The sequence below is a fragment of the Cajanus cajan genome, chromosome 1 (assembly GCF_000230855.2).
Source record: "Cajanus cajan strain Asha chromosome 1, NIPB_CcT2T_4, whole genome shotgun sequence".
Lineage (NCBI taxonomy): Eukaryota > Viridiplantae > Streptophyta > Magnoliopsida > Fabales > Fabaceae > Cajanus > Cajanus cajan.
In genome coordinates, this window is record NC_138517.1 from 6,742,970 (window position 1) to 6,762,921 (window position 19,952).

Here is a 19,952-nt window from a genome sequence, read left to right on the forward strand (position 1 = left end):
GAGTGGATTAAGGAGTGTTGGGTGGGTAGACTGAAGGATTTAACTTTATTCGACAAAATACAAGAAGCTAGGATCCTTTGTGGAAGAGAACAAGCAAAAGTTCGGTATATGGGAGATGATATGGTCTTAATTTCTGGGGTGAATGAGGAGGTTTTGAACGATCAACTTGACGTCTGGTCTTTCTTTCACTCTATTCAAAAGTGGGAACCAAACTTACTTCCTGGTAATAGGTTGGTATGGGTGAAGTGTAATGGTGTTCCTATTCATTTATGGAGTTATGAGTGCTTCTCAAAAGTCATAGCGACGATGGGCACCTTAGTTGCGATGGATGATCAGATAAACACCTTTTCTAGACTGGATGCTGCAAGGCTGTTAATCAAAACATCCTCCTTCAATTTGGTGGATTCACATTTCTCGGTGAAGATCAATGACATGGTCACTAAGGTTCGTATTCATGAAGAAAATGCAAGTGTAGCTAGTCAATGCAAATGCAGGTTGTGGTGCAATCAAAGCTCACTCATGTCATCGATAGGTAGTGAAAGAGAGGTAAATAAGATATCATCATCAGCAGAATGTTCAGAAGACAGTGTAACTGAGAAGGATGAGTTATCAGAGAATGAGGAAGACAGTGATGAATTTGTGGTGGAAAAAACATATGGGCCTATTGGGGTGTCGAACTTACGTGAAGAAGTGTTCAATGGTGTGTTTCCTCGTGCTCCATCTACATTTGAGCTTGGAGAATCAAGTTTCAGACAAGTCATAGTGAATAATCAGGATATTTGTGAAGGTGAATCTGGAAAGTCTGATAATGATGATAGGATTAGTCAAGCAGAGGAATATGTTACGGAGACTAATAATGTTGACTCCATCAAAATGTTGAATACACAAGCAGAAACATCAATTATAGGGGGTTCAAAATTCAATCCTTCAATATCAAAAAGTGGAATAAATAAATCACAGAAGGAGAGTGGAGAGGGAGGGATCAAGGATGACATTCTACCACAAAATGAAATACGATCCAAGGAACATCATCGCAACCGGAAAGCGGCAAGGAGTAAAGTGAGGAATGCAGTATCATCACTATGTAATTCTATTTCGGATGGGGATATAAATAATTGCAATAGGCTGTTTTGGATGAAGAATGATTTTGCGGAGGCCAAAAGGATTTGGGAAATGGGGAAACAAATTGGTATCACGTTCAATGGGGAAGAAGAACAGATTATCAAAACATTGATGGATTTAGAGGAGAGAGATAAAAAAGAGAGACAAGAACTAATAAATCAAAATAGGAATGGGAATCTTGACGGTGATCCATGAAGCTGATATCTTTTAATGTCAGGGGGATGGGAGGTAAGGTTAAGTGGAGGGTTATCAGGAAGCTGATAGTAGAAGAAGATGCTCAGATAGTGTGTATACAAGAAACAAAAAAAGAAGACATTGATGAAAGATTGTGTAAATTACTATGGGGGGATGGAAATTGCGAATGGAGAGCTGTGCCAGCGATTAATACTGCGGGTGGATTGTTATGTCTATGGAATGGAGACAAATTCCAGGTATCTCAACACTTTGAAGGTGTATCTTATCTTGGATTGGAAGGGGTGTGGAAAGATAATGGGTTAAGGTTGAATATTGTTAATGTTTACGCGCCATGTCAAAGAGTTCCACGTATGGGAGTTTGGGAAGAGATAAAAGATAAAAGAAGACTTAGTTCAGTCAATCTTTGGTGTGTGGTGGGAGATTTCAACAGTATACGCTGCGAAACAGAGAGAGTGAGTATGGGACGAATGAATTGTAGTCAATCTGATATGCGTGCATTTAATGATTTCATTGAGAAGATGGAAGTTGAGGATCTACCGATTGTAGGGAGACGGTTTTCTTGGTACAAGACAAATGGTACAGTAAGGAGCAGGCTAGACAGGATTTTGGTCTCCAGGGAATGGTTCTTAGCATGGCCAGCTAGTATACAAATGATCATGGATAGATGCATTTCAGATCACTGTCCAATTAAACTACAAGTTTCAAATTCAGACTGGGGACCGAAACCTTTTCGCTCGCTCGATCACTGGTTTCAAGACCCTTCTTTCAAAAAATTTGTTGTTGATACATGGAAGGAATTGTGTGTTCATGGATGGGGGGCCTATGTATTGAAAGAGAAACTTAAACTTCTCAAACAAAAGTTAAGAGAATGGAATTCTTGCAAGTTTGAGGATCCAGTGTCGTCACAGAAAAGGATTGTGAATATTCTTAGTAGTCTGGATAAGAAGGAAGAGGAAACAGGATTGAATGAAACTGAACGGTCGGATCGACTAGAACTTCAAAATAAGTTTTGGGAGGTGGCTATTAGAAATGAATCGATTCTAGCTCAAAAATCAAGGGTTTCGTGGCTCAAGGAGGGAGACATGAATACTAAGTTTTTTCACTTAATGATCAACTGGAGAAGGAGAAAGAATGAACTGAAGGGGTTATTTATAAATGGGGTGTGGTCAGATGAAACCATGGTGGTCAAAGACCATGTAAGACAATTTTTCAAACAAAGATTCCAAGAACAGTACCAACATAGACCTGTACTAGATGGTGTCCGTTTCAAGGTCATATCCTCATAACAAAATAACTTGCTTATTGCTCCTTTCACGGAAGTGGAGATTAAGTCAGCAGTATGGGAATGTGGCAGTTCCAAGTGTCCAGGTCCTGATGGTTTTAGTTTTAGATTCATAAAGGAATTCTGGGATACATTGAGTGGGGATATCTGTCGTTTTATCAGAGAATTTCACAATAATGGAAAATTACCCAGGGGATCAAACTCTACATTCATCACTCTAATCCCAAAGAGAAATGATCCTCAATGCCTCAGTCATTATAGGCCTATTTCTCTTGTAGGTTGTATGTACAAGATATTATCAAAGGTCCTTGCAAATAGATTGAAGTGTGTCTTGCCAAGTGTTATTGATGAGAGGCAAAGTGCCTTTATTGGGGGTAGAAATATTCTTCATAGTGCATTGGTTGTAAATGAAGTTGTGGATGAGGCTAAAAGACTTAATAAACCAACTATATTTTTTAAAGTGGATTATGAAAAGGCATATGATTCAGTGTGTTGGACATATCTTCTGTATATGCTAAGACGTCTTGGTTTCAATACCCTTTGGATTAGTTGGATAAGTGAATGTCTCATGTCATCCAGAGTATCTGTACTTGTGAATGGTAGTCCTTCAGAGGAATTCGGTGTCAAAAAGGGGCTTAAACAAGGTGATCCATTGTCTCCATTCCTTTTCACAATTGTAGCTGAAGGATTAACGGGAATGATGAGGGAAGCAGTTAGTCAAAAGAGATTTTGTGATGTGAAAGTTGGATCTCAACAAGTTCCTATCAGTATTATCCAATATGCTGATGATACCATGTTTATTGGTGAGGCTAAATTAGAGAATGTAATGGCAATTAAAAGTATGATGAGATGCTTTGAGATGGTTTCAGGTTTGAAAGTCAACTTTTGTAAGAGCAAGTTTGGAGCTATGGGAATTGATTCTACTATGGAGGAAGGTTTTGCCCAATTATTGAATTGCTCACTTCTATCCTTTCCTTTTACATATCTTGGGATTCCCATTGGTGCCAATCCAAGAAAGTTTGAGACATGGAGACCTATTGTTATCAAAATTCAAAAAAAGTTATCTTCTTGGAAGTGCAAGGTCTTATCAATGGCAGGTAGACTATGCTTAATTAACTCGGTCTTAACTTCCCTACCATTATTATTTCTTTCCTTCTTCAGAATGCCTGTTAAGGTCAGCAAACAAATCGTTCGTCTACAAAGAAACTTTTTATGGGGTTGTAAGGAAGATCAAAGAAAAATCTGCTGGATAAGCTGGGATAGGATCACTTTACCAAAGAAGATGGGGGGATTGGGAGTTAAAAATATTACTGTAACATCTCAGTTTTCAACATGATTATTACTATTATTATTATTATTATGTGGAATTTGGTCATAATTTGGTGGTTATATTTTACTTCAATTATAGATAATTCACACTCCATTTATGCTTAGAAAGATATGTGTTGTTGGATCTAATTAGATAGTTGTGAAATTTTTTAAGAACCATTTCTCGCTGGGCTGACTGACAAGTATCGGTTTTTGGGGTATAACTTGGGCTGTGAGGGTTCAAATAATGCAAACTTGGATTCAATGGAAATATAAGAGAAAAACGCACAACTTTTACTGAAATAGCTATTTTCAAATTCGGTCGTATAGAAGGTCAAAATTGGAATTTTATTGATACAATTGTTTCTCGCTGGACTGATTGGCAAGTCTCGGTTTTTGGGGTATAACTTGGGCTGTGATTGTCCAAATGATGCAAAGTCGGTGGCTATGGAAAGATAAGAGAAAACCCTACAACTTTCATGAAGTAACCATTCACAAATTCGGCCGTCTAGAAAGTCAAATTCGGTGGTCAAAAATCGGTGCGGAAAAGAATATGGCATCCAACTCATCCCACTAACAACACCAACTCATCCCATTTCGTTTTGTCTAAGATTTTTCCATTATTTTCCATTATTTTAATGTGTTATGGAGGCTATAAATAGGCCTTCACTTCTCCATTGCAAACCATCCCAAGAAACACTTCTCATTCTCATCCTCTCTTCTCTCATACTCTCTTCTTTCCCTCTTCTTCTCTTTGAAGACCAAGGGAAATCTAGAGGAGGAGGTTCTGTCCTAGTTTTAGCTCCGGCCCCTATTTTAGACGGAAGGAGCCTTGGGGAGGCAGCTGTGCTATAGTCTCAGTTTCTGCCCGAGTTTCAATTCAGGTTTATCCAAGTAAGGGTGGCATTTATAAAATTAATCTAGTATGGGTAGTACTTATAAGACTTAATCTAGTATACATGAGCATGATAGGAGTAGTATAACTTTTAATATTCTATTTTGTTTGTATGAAGGTTGTTATTTATTTAAATTGATGGTTGTTATTTATTCAAGTTGGTGGTTGTTTTGGATATTTAATTTGGCATGGTTATGATTATGTTTATATATATAATTATGAAGTATGTGTATGTGGTTTGGAAAAGTAAATAGGACTGAGAGGAGTAAGGTTATGGATGGGAGGTCTCTTGGTGAGATCAGGGATATAATCTTTGGAGAAAATATGGTATTTCGGAATCCCATTGTGAGGATTTCCAATTTGGAAATTTTCCAAGGATTATATAGTAAACCGCTTCAGATGTTAGGTGGATTCTGAAGTACTCCTCTAAGTATCTATTTGCTACCGGTATGGGTCTGGGTCGAGTCATACCGATGGATGAGGTGACCCCACCAGGGTTACGTGACGACGTAATCCAACTGTATACTTTCCATGAGAGGTTAGGCGTGACACATGGGTTGCTGACATGTTTCACCGTATCAACACTTGGTTTGGATAGGTGTTGAGGCCAACATTTGGTTTGGATGTGTTGGTTACATCATGGATTATACGGTGGTGTGACTTTGCTTTGGATGTAGATTATGTATACATATGGTATGGATTGTATACTATGGTTATGGATTTCTTTAATTAATATGTATGCATTGGCATGGAGGTGTATACATTATATTGGTTTATATCTATCTTGGAAATACATGTTGGCTTGAATAAATAATTGTTAAATGATATTTATACTATGGTTGGTTTTATACGTGCTAACCCTTATGTTTCCATGTGGTGGAACTGTGATGATCTCACTATGTGGGGGAGCAGATTAGGTGTGAGGCCATGGGATAGCAAGGAGTCTTCTGGGTAGCTGCTTTGAGAAGTGGCTAGGCTTAGAGCTTGACCAGCACCTAGGGTGTTTCTGTTGATGGTTAATGTTAATATATTTTGGATGACTATATAATTTTACTGAGAATGACTAATATATTTATGTTTGCTATTATGAAAACAATTTTTACACTCTAGCGTAGCTGGCTTTTGCTCTAATATTTTCTTTATTATATATTATTTATTATGATTGATGATTTATGTGATGACCTAAGGTGGGTTGTTACTGTTTTGGTATCAGAGCTGGTCAAGTCTCTTTAGGATTTGTGGGGAATGGTCTTGTTATGTTTCCGTTGTATGGAAACGAATTTTGAAAGGAACTTCATGAGTAACTCATGAGTTTCTTAATCTTGATTAGGAATTTCTTATGAGTTTCGTGTAAACTCATAAAGTTCTTTGACCTTTTTAGGATGACTGGTAGGGGAAATCATTCTAATTCTTCTTCAAGCATGGATGGGCGGCAAATTGCTCGAGCTATGGAGCTAATTGCTGCTACTATTGGATAATAGAATACTTTATGGTGAGCTTAGGTACCAATAGTATGAATAAAGCCTTGATAATCAACTAGAAATTATTGACACCTTAGATTTAGGTGAGACATTGATTTGGCAAGAGTTTACAATTAATGGAATTTAGGAATCTATAGTAGTAGTGATTGAATCCAAAGAGGTTGTATCTGAGAATTGAAGTTTTGATGGGAGATTGGAACGTTCCTTGAGTGTTGGTGCTTGCATGATAACTTTTATGGTTGAGGTAGTATGTGAATTTTATTTTGTGAGCTGTTTTGGTTTAGGATTGTAATGAAAAGCTTGAATATGAGTTTAAGGTGGAAAGGAGTGAGTTTGGAATGATTAAGGTATGTTAGTACACTAATGCTGTATGATATGGGGATTATTTTTGTTGAAATTTTGTTGTGCCAGTATGAGTATCATATTGATAGAATCTGATTTTGTGGTCTTTATGAGAATTATGGCTTTAGATACTATCTTTCTAATGGAACTGGAATCAGGTAAAAAGCAGGTCTAGAACTCTAGTTATGACTGCTTTGGTGATCAGAAGTCTAGTTGTTAGAGCTGAATATACTTGAAGTGATTGTTGAAATTTTAGTTAGGAAGGTGATCTTTTTGAAATCTTAAGAGTTGTAGCTTATTCATTTAGCTTTCATTTAAGACAGGTTTGAAATCATTTGGATGAGTATAACTCTATAGATATATACTGTCATGATAGGCATAACAAGGATAAAATAGATTTGGTGATGTTTTGAGGTTTGGTCATTGAAAGGTTGATTAAAATGATATGCTTGGTTCATGGTGATCAATTCATATATGCTTAGGGATAGTATATGTGAAGGAAGTATTCTAATATGAATTGATATGCAAGTATGTGACCTTATGGATCAATTAGTGGATATTTGTGTGTTAATGAAAGGTTTTGATCTTAGGATGTGATACCATCATATTAGAGTTAAGTGTGAAGATATATCCAAGATAAACTTAGGCTAGATTATCTAAGTATGACTCTGATTGTATTAGGTGCGTGTTTTAGGCCATGTAATTTCTTGTGAAGGTTTAACATAGAGCTACCTAAGGTAGAAGTTGTAGTGAGAGATACCTAATTCAATTAGTAAAATTAAGAGTTTTCTTAGGATAATTTATAGGAGATTTATTAAGTAAATTTCTAAGATAGCAGTTCGAGGTTTAGGCTACTCTCATCTCACTCGCCTCTACTACAGGAATCGCTTTGCTTTCTTTTCCTATAGCTACTAAGATAGATTCGGGAAGAGTGTTGATGCATGAAGGAAAGATAGTAGCTTGTGATTCTAGGCAATTGAAAATTCATGAGAGGAATTACCTTACCCATGACCTTGAGTTAACAATTTTAATTAAGATTTGGAGACACTACATATATGATTCTAAGCTAGAGGTTTTTAGCGATCATAAGAATTTTAAATATCTATTGACAAGAAGAGATAATTGGAATTTTTAAGGACTAGGATTTTGATCTTAATTGTCATTTGGGCAAAGCTAGTATGGTGGTTGATACTTTGAGTAGAAGACCTCTAGATATATCTTCCCTTATGGTTAGAGAGATAGATCTTTTGGTTTGGTCTAAAGATTTAAGTTTGGCTTATGAGGTTACCCTTAGTAGTATGAGACTAGGTATGACTAAAGTAACAAGTGAATTATTGAAGGAAATTGGAGAAGCATAATTAGTTGATTCATTTTGAAAACAAGACAAGAGGATATAGGACAAGGTAGTGGATAAGAGCTGCCTTCGGTATAGATGAGGTGGTAAGACTTGGAGATTGATTCTGTGTAAAACTTACGCTTAGGCACATGATTTTTGGAGAGGGTCGTAGAAATGAAAATATTATTCTGGCAGATACCTTGAGTAGGATGATCTTTCGCCTACCACATTTGATGATTTAAGGGTTGGATTTGACTAAAGAACTTAGAGACTTAAGCGTGATGTGTGAGCTCACCCTTAGGAGCATTGAATTTAGTATGTTGAAAGTAACTAATGAATTAATGGACGAGATTAGAGAAGCCTAGGAGTTAAATTCTTTCTTAGTGAACCAAGTGGAGAGGATTAGTAGGGGTGGGTATAAATAGCCCTTTATGAGTGGAAATTGATGATGTTTTGGGGTTCAATAATAGGATCTATGGCCTAGTAATCTTGAATTTAGGAAGATGATCTTAAAGGGAGGACACAAGTGTTCTCTTAGTATCCATTGAGGAGCTACTAAGGTGTATCAAAGTCGTGCAGTGGAAGCATGGTGGCCTTAAGTGTAGAGAGGAATAGAGGATGGTGTGTACTCATATTTAGTATAGTATAAGTCTGAGACAGAACATTAGGTGCCTTTTAGGACTTTTGTAGCCTTTAGATGTTCCTATTTGGAAATGAGATAATGTGTATAAACTTTGTTGTGGGTTTTCCTAGGAGGTTTAGGAAGAATCTTGAACAAGATATGGATGGGGTTTTAAGGTACAAAGGTAGAATTTGTATTCCACAAGATGGAGAGTTGAAGAAGTTGATACTTGAGGGAGGTCATAAAAGCAAGTTGAGTGTACATCCGGGTATGACAAAAATGTATCAAGATTTGAAGAAAATGTTTTGGTGGAATGGAATGAAAAAGGAGATAGCTGAGTATGTTGCATCTTACATTGTGTGTCAGAAAGCTAAAGTGGAACATCAAAAACCAGGAGGTTTGTTACAAATAATGGAGATCCCTGAATGGAAATGGGATAGTATAACCATGGATTTTGTTGTTGGATTACCAAAGTCTGCTAAGAATTGTGATTCTATTTGGGTGATCATGGATAGATTAACTAAGTGTGCTCATTTCCTTCCGGTGAATATAAAGTGGTCCTTAGAAAGGTTAACTCAAGTGTATATTAAGGAGATTGTTAGATTACATGGTGTGCCCTCCAGTATCATCTCTGATAGGGATCCTCGTTTTACATCTTGATTTTGGCAGAGTTTGCATCAGGCGTTAGGGACTAAGTTGAGACTCAGTTCTGCTTATCACCCACAGACTGATGGGCAGTCTGAGAGGACTATCCAATCTTTGGAGGACTTGTTGAGGGCTTGTATTTTGGATCATCTAGGGAGTTGGGAAGAAATGTTGCCTTTGGTCGAGTTCACTTATAAAAACAATTTTCACGCATGTATAGGAATGGCACCATTTGAGACTCTATATGTGAGGAAATGTAGAACACCTTTGTGTTGGTTTAAAGAGGGAGAACATGTATTTTTGAGGGTGACTCCTACCACAGGTGTGGGAAGAGCTATTAAAACTAAGAAGTTGAATCCTAAGTTTATTGGGACCGTATCAAATTCTCAAGAGGATTGGAGCAGTGGCATATCAGATTGCATTACCTCCATTCCTATATAATTTGCATGATGTGTTTCATGTTTCACAACTGAGAAAGTATATTCACGATCCGAGTCATGTCTTGGAATCAGAGGCAGTGCAAGTGAAGGAGAATTTAACTTTTGAGAAACAACCAGTTTCAGTGGCAGACAAGAGAGTTAAGAAGTTGCGAGGTAAATCTATCAATTTGGTGAAGGTTATTTGGGATGCAGACACTAATGAAGCCACTTAGGAGTTGGAAGACAATATGAAGGATCAATACCCATATCTCTTTTGAGTAAGTGAATTTTCGGGGACGAAAATTTTTATTGTTGGGGAGAATTGTAACATCTCAGTTTTCAACATGATTATTACTATTATTATTATTATTATGTGGTATTTGGTCATAATTTGGTGGTTATATTTTACTTCAATTATAGATAATTCACACTCCATTTATGCTTAGAAAGATATGTGTTGTTGGATCTAATTAGATAGTTGTGAAATTTTTTAAGAACCATTTCTCGCTGGGCTGACTGACAAGTATCGGTTTTTGGGGTATAACTTGGGCTGTGAGGGTTCAAATAATGCAAACTTGGATTCAATGGAAATATAAGAGAAAAACGCACAACTTTTACTGAAATAGCTATTTTCAAATTCGGTCGTATAGAAGGTCAAAATTGGAATTTTATTGATACAATTGTTTCTCGCTGGGCTGATTGGCAAGTCTCGGTTTTTGGGGTATAACTTGGGCTGTGATTGTCCAAATGATGCAAAGTCGGTGGCTATGGAAAGCTAAGAGAAAACCCTACAACTTTCATGAAGTAACCATTCACAAATTCGGCCGTCTAGAAAGTCAAATTCGGTGGTCAAAAATCGGTGCGGAAAAGAATATGGCATCCAACTCATCCCACTAACAACACCAACTCATCCCATTTCGTTTTGTCTAAGATTTTTCCATTATTTTCCATTATTTTAATGTGTTATGGAGGCTATAAATAGGCCTTCACTTCTCCATTGCAAACCATCCCAAGAAACACTTCTCATTCTCATCCTCTCTTCTCTCATACTCTCTTCTTTCCCTCTTCTTCTCTTTGAAGACCAAGGGAAATCTAGAGGAGGAGGTTCTGTCCTAGTTTTAGCTCCGGCCCCTATTTTAGACGGAAGGAGCCTTGGGGAGGCAGCTGTGCTATAGTCTCAGTTTCTGCCCGAGTTTCAATTCAGGTTTATCCAAGTAAGGGTGGCATTTATAAAATTAATCTAGTATGGGTAGTACTTATAAGACTTAATCTAGTATACATGAGCATGATAGGAGTAGTATAACTTTTAATATGCTATTTTGTTTGTATGAAGGTTATTATTTATTTAAATTGATGGTTGTTATTTATTCAAGTTGGTGGTTGTTTTGGATATTTAATTTGGCATGGTTATGATTATGTTTATATATATAATTATGAAGTATGTGTATGTGGTTTGGAAAAGTAAATAGGACTGAGAGGAGTAAGGTTATGGATGGGAGGTCTCTTGGTGAGATCAGGGATATAATCTTTGGAGAAAATATGGTATTTCGGAATCCCATTGTGAGGATTTCCAATTTGGAAATTTTCCAAGGATTATATAGTAAACCGCTTCAGATGTTAGGTGGATTCTGAAGTACTCCTCTAAGTATCTATTTGCTACCGGTATGGGTCTGGGTCGAGTCATACCGATGGATGAGGTGACCCCACCAGGGTTACGTGACGACGTAATCCAACTGTATACTTTCCATGAGAGGTTAGGCGTGACACATGGGTTGCTGACATGTTTCACCGTATCAACACTTGGTTTGGATAGGTGTTGAGGCCAACATTTGGTTTGGATGTGTTGGTTACATCATGGATTATACGGTGGTGTGACTTTGCTTTGGATGTAGATTATGTATACATATGGTATGGATTGTATACTATGGTTATGGATTTCTTTAATTAATATGTATGCATTGGCATGGAGGTGTATACATTATATTGGTTTATATCTATCTTGGAAATACATGTTGGCTTGAATAAATAATTTTTAAATGATATTTATACTATGGTTGGTTTTATACGTGCTAACCCTTATGTTTCCATGTGGTGGAACTGTGATGATCTCACTATGTGGGGGAGCAGATTAGGTGTGAGGCCATGGGATAGCAAGGAGTCTTCTGGGTAGCTGCTTTGAGAAGTGGCTAGGCTTAGAGCTTGACCAGCACCTAGGGTGTTTCTGTTGATGGTTAATGTTAATATATTTTGGATGACTATATAATTTTACTGAGAATGACTAATATATTTATGTTTGCTATTATGAAAACAATTTTTACACTCTAGCGTAGCTGGCTTTTGCTCTAATATTTTCTTTATTATATATTATTTATTATGATTGATGATTTATGTGATGACCTAAGGTGGGTTGTTACAGTTTTGGTATCAGAGCTGGTCAAGTCTCTTTAGGATTTGTGGGGAATGGTCTTGTTATGTTTCCGTTGTATGGAAACGAATTTTGAAAGGAACTTCATGAGTAACTCATGAGTTTCTTAATCTTGATTAGGAATTTCTTATGAGTTTCGTGTAAACTCATAAAGTTCTTTGACCTTTTTAGGATGACTGGTAGGGGAAATCATTCTAATTCTTCTTCAAGCATGGATGGGCGGCAAATTGCTCGAGCTATGGAGCTAATTGCTGCTACTATTGGATAATAGAATACTTTATGGTGAGCTTAGGTACCAATAGTATGAATAAAGCCTTGATAATCAACTAGAAATTATTGACACCTTAGATTTAGGTGAGACATTGATTTGGCAAGAGTTTACAATTAATGGAATTTAGGAATCTATAGTAGTAGTGATTGAATCCAAAGAGGTTGTATCTGAGAATTGAAGTTTTGATGGGAGATTGGAACGTTCCTTGAGTGTTGGTGCTTGCATGATAACTTTTATGGTTGAGGTAGTATGTGAATTTTATTTTGTGAGCTGTTTTGGTTTAGGATTGTAATGAAAAGCTTGAATATGAGTTTAAGGTGGAAAGGAGTGAGTTTGGAATGATTAAGGTATGTTAGTACACTAATGCTGTATGATATGGGGATTATTTTTGTTGAAATTTTGTTGTGCCAGTATGAGTATCATATTGATAGAATCTGATTTTGTGGTCTTTATGAGAATTATGGCTTTAGATACTATCTTTCTAATGGAACTGGAATCAGGTAAAAAGCAGGTCTAGAACTCTAGTTATGACTGCTTTGGTGATCAGAAGTCTAGTTGTTAGAGCTGAATATACTTGAAGTGATTGTTGAAATTTTAGTTAGGAAGGTGATCTTTTTGAAATCTTAAGAGTTGTAGCTTATTCATTTAGCTTTCATTTAAGACAGGTTTGAAATCATTTGGATGAGTATAACTCTATAGATATATACTGTCATGATAGGCATAACAAGGATAAAATAGATTTGGTGATGTTTTGAGGTTTGGTCATTGAAAGGTTGATTAAAATGATATGCTTGGTTCATGGTGATCAATTCATATATGCTTAGGGATAGTATATGTGAAGGAAGTATTCTAATATGAATTGATATGCAAGTATGTGACCTTATGGATCAATTAGTGGATATTTGTGTGTTAATGAAAGGTTTTGATCTTAGGATGTGATACCATCATATTAGAGTTAAGTGTGAAGATATATCCAAGATAAACTTAGGCTAGATTATCTAAGTATGACTCTGATTGTATTAGGTGCGTGTTTTAGGCCATGTAATTTCTTGTGAAGGTTTAACATAGAGCTACCTAAGGTAGAAGTTGTAGTGAGAGATACCTAATTCAATTAGTAAAATTAAGAGTTTTCTTAGGATAATTTATAGGAGATTTATTAAGTAAATTTCTAAGATAGCAGTTCGAGGTTTAGGCTACTCTCATCTCACTCGCCTCTACTACAGGAATCGCTTTGCTTTCTTTTCCTATAGCTACTAAGATAGATTCGGGAAGAGTGTTGATGCATGAAGGAAAGATAGTAGCTTGTGATTCTAGGCAATTGAAAATTCATGAGAGGAATTACCTTACCCATGACCTTGAGTTAACAATTTTAATTAAGATTTGGAGACACTACATATATGATTCTAAGCTAGAGGTTTTTAGCGATCATAAGAATTTTAAATATCTATTGACAAGAAGAGATAATTGGAATTTTTAAGGACTAGGATTTTGATCTTAATTGTCATTTGGGCAAAGCTAGTATGGTGGTTGATACTTTGAGTAGAAGACCTCTAGATATATCTTCCCTTATGGTTAGAGAGATAGATCTTTTGGTTTGGTCTAAAGATTTAAGTTTGGCTTATGAGGTTACCCTTAGTAGTATGAGACTAGGTATGACTAAAGTAACAAGTGAATTATTGAAGGAAATTGGAGAAGCATAATTAGTTGATTCATTTTGAAAACAAGACAAGAGGATATAGGACAAGGTAGTGGATAAGAGCTGCCTTCGGTATAGATGAGGTGGTAAGACTTGGAGATTGATTCTGTGTAAAACTTACGCTTAGGCACATGATTTTTGGAGAGGGTCGTAGAAATGAAAATATTATTCTGGCAGATACCTTGAGTAGGATGATCTTTCGCCTACCACATTTGATGATTTAAGGGTTGGATTTGACTAAAGAACTTAGAGACTTAAGCGTGATGTGTGAGCTCACCCTTAGGAGCATTGAATTTAGTATGTTGAAAGTAACTAATGAATTAATGGACGAGATTAGAGAAGCCTAGGAGTTAAATTCTTTCTTAGTGAACCAAGTGGAGAGGATTAGTAGGGGTGGGTATAAATAGCCCTTTATGAGTGGAAATTGATGATGTTTTGGGGTTCAATAATAGGATCTATGGCCTAGTAATCTTGAATTTAGGAAGATGATCTTAAAGGGAGGACACAAGTGTTCTCTTAGTATCCATTGAGGAGCTACTAAGGTGTATCAAAGTCGTGCAGTGGAAGCATGGTGGCCTTAAGTGTAGAGAGGAATAGAGGATGGTGTGTACTCATATTTAGTATAGTATAAGTCTGAGACAGAACATTAGGTGCCTTTTAGGACTTTTGTAGCCTTTAGATGTTCCTATTTGGAAATGAGATAATGTGTATAAACTTTGTTGTGGGTTTTCCTAGGAGGTTTAGGAAGAATCTTGAACAAGATATGGATGGGGTTTTAAGGTACAAAGGCAGAATTTGTATTCCACAAGATGGAGAGTTGAAGAAGTTGATACTTGAGGGAGGTCATAAAAGCAAGTTGAGTGTACATCCGGGTATGACAAAAATGTATCAAGATTTGAAGAAAATGTTTTGGTGGAATGGAATGAAAAAGGAGATAGCTGAGTATGTTGCATCTTACATTGTGTGTCAGAAAGCTAAAGTGGAACATCAAAAACCAGGAGGTTTGTTACAAATAATGGAGATCCCTGAATGGAAATGGGATAGTATAACCATGGATTTTGTTGTTGGATTACCAAAGTCTGCTAAGAATTGTGATTCTATTTGGGTGATCATGGATAGATTAACTAAGTGTGCTCATTTCCTTCCGGTGAATATAAAGTGGTCCTTAGAAAGGTTAACTCAAGTGTATATTAAGGAGATTGTTAGATTACATGGTGTGCCCTCCAGTATCATCTCTGATAGGGATCCTCGTTTTACATCTTGATTTTGGCAGAGTTTGCATCAGGCGTTAGGGACTAAGTTGAGACTCAGTTCTGCTTATCACCCACAGACTGATGGGCAGTCTGAGAGGACTATCCAATCTTTGGAGGACTTGTTGAGGGCTTGTATTTTGGATCATCTAGGGAGTTGGGAAGAAATGTTGCCTTTGGTCGAGTTCACTTATAAAAACAATTTTCACGCATGTATAGGAATGGCACCATTTGAGACTCTATATGTGAGGAAATGTAGAACACCTTTGTGTTGGTTTAAAGAGGGAGAACATGTATTTTTGAGGGTGACTCCTACCACAGGTGTGGGAAGAGCTATTAAAACTAAGAAGTTGAATCCTAAGTTTATTGGGACCGTATCAAATTCTCAAGAGGATTGGAGCAGTGGCATATCAGATTGCATTACCTCCATTCCTATATAATTTGCATGATGTGTTTCATGTTTCACAACTGAGAAAGTATATTCACGATCCGAGTCATGTCTTGGAATCAGAGGCAGTGCAAGTGAAGGAGAATTTAACTTTTGAGAAACAACCAGTTTCAGTGGCAGACAAGAGAGTTAAGAAGTTGCGAGGTAAATCTATCAATTTGGTGAAGGTTATTTGGGATGCAGACACTAATGAAGCCACTTGGGAGTTGGAAGACAATATGAAGGATCAATACCCATATCTCTTTTGAGTAAGTGAATTTTCGGGGACGAAAATTTTTATTGTTGGGGAGAATTGTAACATCTCAGTTTTCAACATGATTATTACTATTATTATTATTATTATGTGGTATTTGGTCATAATTTGGTGGTTATATTTTACTTCAATTATAGATAATTCACACTCCATTTATGCTTAGAAAGATATGTGTTGTTGGATCTAATTAGATAGTTGTGAAATTTTTTAAGAACCATTTCTCGCTGGGCTGACTGACAAGTATCGGTTTTTGGGGTATAACTTGGGCTGTGAGGGTTCAAATAATGCAAACTTGGATTCAATGGAAATATAAGAGAAAAACGCACAACTTTTACTGAAATAGCTATTTTCAAATTCGGTGGTATAGAAGGTCAAAATTGGAATTTTATTGATACAATTGTTTCTCGCTGGGCTGATTGGCAAGTCTCGGTTTTTGGGGTATAACTTGGGCTGTGATTGTCCAAATGATGCAAAGTCGGTGGTTATGGAAAGATAAGAGAAAACCCTACAACTTTCATGAAGTAACCATTCACAAATTCGGCCGTCTAGAAAGTCAAATTCGGTGGTCAAAAATCGGTGCGGAAAAGAATATGGCATCCAACTCATCCCACTAACAACACCAACTCATCCCATTTCGTTTTGTCTAAGATTTTTCCATTATTTTCCATTATTTTAATGTGTTATGGAGGCTATAAATAGGCCTTCACTTCTCCATTGCAAACCATCCCAAGAAACACTTCTCATTCTCATCCTCTCTTCTCTCATACTCTCTTCTTTCCCTCTTCTTCTCTTTGAAGACCAAGGGAAATCTAGAGGAGGAGGTTCTGTCCTAGTTTTAGCTCCGGCCCCTATTTTAGATGGAAGGAGCCTTGGGGAGGCAGCTGTGCTATAGTCTCAGTTTCTGCCCGAGTTTCAATTCAGGTTTATCCAAGTAAGGGTGGCATTTATAAAATTAATCTAGTATGGGTAGTACTTATAAGACTTAATCTAGTATACATGAGCATGATAGGAGTAGTATAACTTTTAATATGCTATTTTGTTTGTATGAAGGTTGTTATTTATTTAAATTGATGGTTGTTATTTATTCAAGTTGGTGGTTGTTTTGGATATTTAATTTGGCATGGTTATGATTATGTTTATATATATAATTATGAAGTATGTGTATGTGGTTTGGAAAAGTAAATAGGACTGAGAGGAGTAAGGTTATGGATGGGAGGTCTCTTGGTGAGATCAGAGATATAATCTTTGGAGAAAATATGGTATTTCGGAATCCCATTGTGAGGATTTCCAATTTGGAAATTTTCCAAGGATTATATAGTAAACCGCTTCAGATGTTAGGTGGATTCTGAAGTACTCCTCTAAGTATCTATTTGCTACCGGTATGGGTCTGGGTCGAGTCATACCGATGGATGAGGTGACCCCACCAGGGTTACATGACGACGTAATCCAACTGTATACTTTCCATGAGAGGTTAGGCGTGACACATGGGTTGCTGACATGTTTCACCGTATCAACACTTGGTTTGGATAGGTGTTGAGGCCAACATTTGGTTTGGATGTGTTGGTTACATCATGGATTATACGGTGGTGTGACTTTGCTTTGGATGTAGATTATGTATACATATGGTATGGATTGTATACTATGGTTATGGATTTCTTTAATTAATATGTATGCATTGGCATGGAGGTGTATACATTATATTGGTTTATATCTATCTTGGAAATACATGTTGGCTTGAATAAATAATTGTTAAATGATATTTATACTATGGTTGGTTTTATACGTGCTAACCCTTATGTTTCCATGTGGTGGAACTGTGATGATCTCACTATGTGGGGGAGCAGATTAGGTGTGAGGCCATGGGATAACAAGGAGTCTTCTGGGTAGCTGCTTTGAGAAGTGGCTAGGCTTAGAGCTTGACCAGCACCTAGGGTGTTTCTGTTGATGGTTAATGTTAATATATTTTGGATGACTGTATAATTTTACTGAGAATGACTAATATATTTATGTTTGCTATTATGAAAACAATTTTTACACTCTAGCGTAGCTGGCTTTTGCTCTAATATTTTCTTTATTATATATTATTTATTATGATTGATGATTTATGTGATGACCTAAGGTGGGTTGTTACAATTACCAGGTTTAATATGGCTTTGCTAGCAAAGTGGAGGTGGTCAATTTTTCATCAAAGACATTCATTATGGGCTAGGGTATTATATTCGAGATATGGAGGTGGCACAAATCTTTGTGCTCAAAGTAGTTCTCGAAGTGATTCCATATGGTGGAGGGATCTTCTTTTGGTATGCGGTGGTATAGAACAAGACAATTGGTTTGAAAGGCAACTTAAGTGGAAAATTGGTTCAGGATCTAGAGTTAGATTTTGGCTAGATAGTTGGATGGGAACAGTCTGCCTAGCAAAGGTTTTTCCGAGGTTATTCAACATTTCTGAGAAGCAAAATAGTCTTGTTCAGGATATGGGTTCTTGGACGAACAACAGTTGGACTTGGAAGCTACATTGGAGACGAGAAAGGTTTGAATGGGAGAAATCATTGGAGCAACAATTATTGCAACAACTTACAGAGTATAGTCTTAGGCCGGAACAGGATGATTCATGGGGGTGGCAGAGTGAACCGTCTGGAAGTTATACAGTAAGGTATGCTTATCATGCTATCACCTCTGAAACTATAGCAGGATCTTATAATGATGTACCTAATTGTATCTGGTCGATCCCAGCACCACCAAAAGCCAAAATTTTTGTGTGGCGAATGATGAGTAGGGGTCTCCCGACGGTGGATAATCTGGCTAGGAGGAGAATTGTCCTCTCACATAGTGATGCATTATGTGTATTTTGTAAGAAGGATATTGAATCTGATTATCATTTGTTCTGTACCTGCCCGGTGGTGGACAAGGTATGGAAAGTTTGTCTCAATTGGATTAGCTGTCCTGCCCCCCTACCTAGCAACATTTTGGATCATTTCAACTTCATTCCTGGACCAATTCAACACTACGAACAGGTTGTATATTGGCGTTCCATATGGTTGGCAACTACTTGGACAGTGTGGAGGACAAGGAATCGTTACAGGTTCAATGATAATAGCTTCTCTTTTGAAAGATTGGTGAACGAGATTCAGGTTTACAGTTGGAGGTGGCTGTCATCATTTACAAAGACATTCCGGTATACTTTTTCACAATGGTGCTATAATCCTGGTTTATGCATGTCTAGGTATACACTAAAATAATCTACATGTTTGGTATGTAGTTTCCTTGACATAATTATTCCTTTCACGAGACTGGTATGTTTGGTTATGTTGTATACTATTTTATTTCTCTTTTGGTACCACTGGTACCTTTTTAATGAAAATTTTCTTAGCCGTTCAAAAAAAAAAAATCAAAGGATGACAAGAACTTGAATGAGCAAGTTATTGTTCTTGATCATTCATCTAGTTGTCGTAAACCGTGTGATTGTTCAGAAGAATCTATGAGTGAGGGTATGGCTAATGTTTGTCTAACGGAAGATGGAAGCATGAGTGAGAAGAAAAAGAGGTGCAAGAGCTGCAACAAAAAGGTTGGACTAATAGGGTTCGAGTGTCGTTGTGGGGATGTGTTTTGTGGAAGACATAGATACCCAGAACACCATGCATGCAAAGTTGATTTCAAGCAAATTGGTCGTCAGGCTTTGATTAAACAAAATCCACTGTGTAATGGCGATAAGTTAGAAGATAGAATTTAGGATAGATATATAGGAATTATATATCAACGTATCATATCATGAATTGTAAATGTTGCTATTCATTATGAATTTCTTACACGTTGTGTGTTTGTTATTAACATTGCTTTCTTTCTAACAAAAGAAAAAAAAATCTTATAATTTGATGGATTGGACCAGTAGGTACAACGTTTTGGGTAATTAGAGGAAGGAAATTATTATTGTCATCTTTTGTGGGTCATATATTTTAGTTTGG

The 19,952-nt window shown here is 36.8% G+C and overlaps 1 protein-coding gene across 4 annotated transcripts; it reads left to right on the forward strand.

The window, feature by feature from the left end:
• The first annotated feature begins 4,304 nt into the window (after positions 1–4,304).
• LOC145957503 (uncharacterized) lies at positions 4,305–19,629 on the forward strand. 4 transcript variants are annotated; one of them, XM_083073779.1, is made up of 5 exons: positions 4,306–4,801; positions 5,715–10,861; positions 11,775–16,921; positions 17,835–17,937; positions 18,131–19,629. In XM_083073779.1, the coding sequence occupies exon 5, from the start codon at positions 18,138–18,140 to the stop codon at positions 19,227–19,229; it is 1,092 nt and encodes a 363-aa protein (XP_082929905.1). In that variant the 5' UTR covers positions 4,306–4,801; positions 5,715–10,861; positions 11,775–16,921; positions 17,835–17,937; positions 18,131–18,137; the 3' UTR covers positions 19,230–19,629. The 4 variants fall into 4 exon arrangements, with proteins under 4 accessions (XP_082929902.1, XP_082929899.1, XP_082929905.1 ...); XM_083073776.1 differs by having other exon boundaries at positions 4,305–4,801; positions 11,775–17,937; XM_083073773.1 differs by having other exon boundaries at positions 4,305–4,801; positions 17,835–19,629.
• The last annotated feature ends 323 nt before the right edge of the window (positions 19,630–19,952 follow it).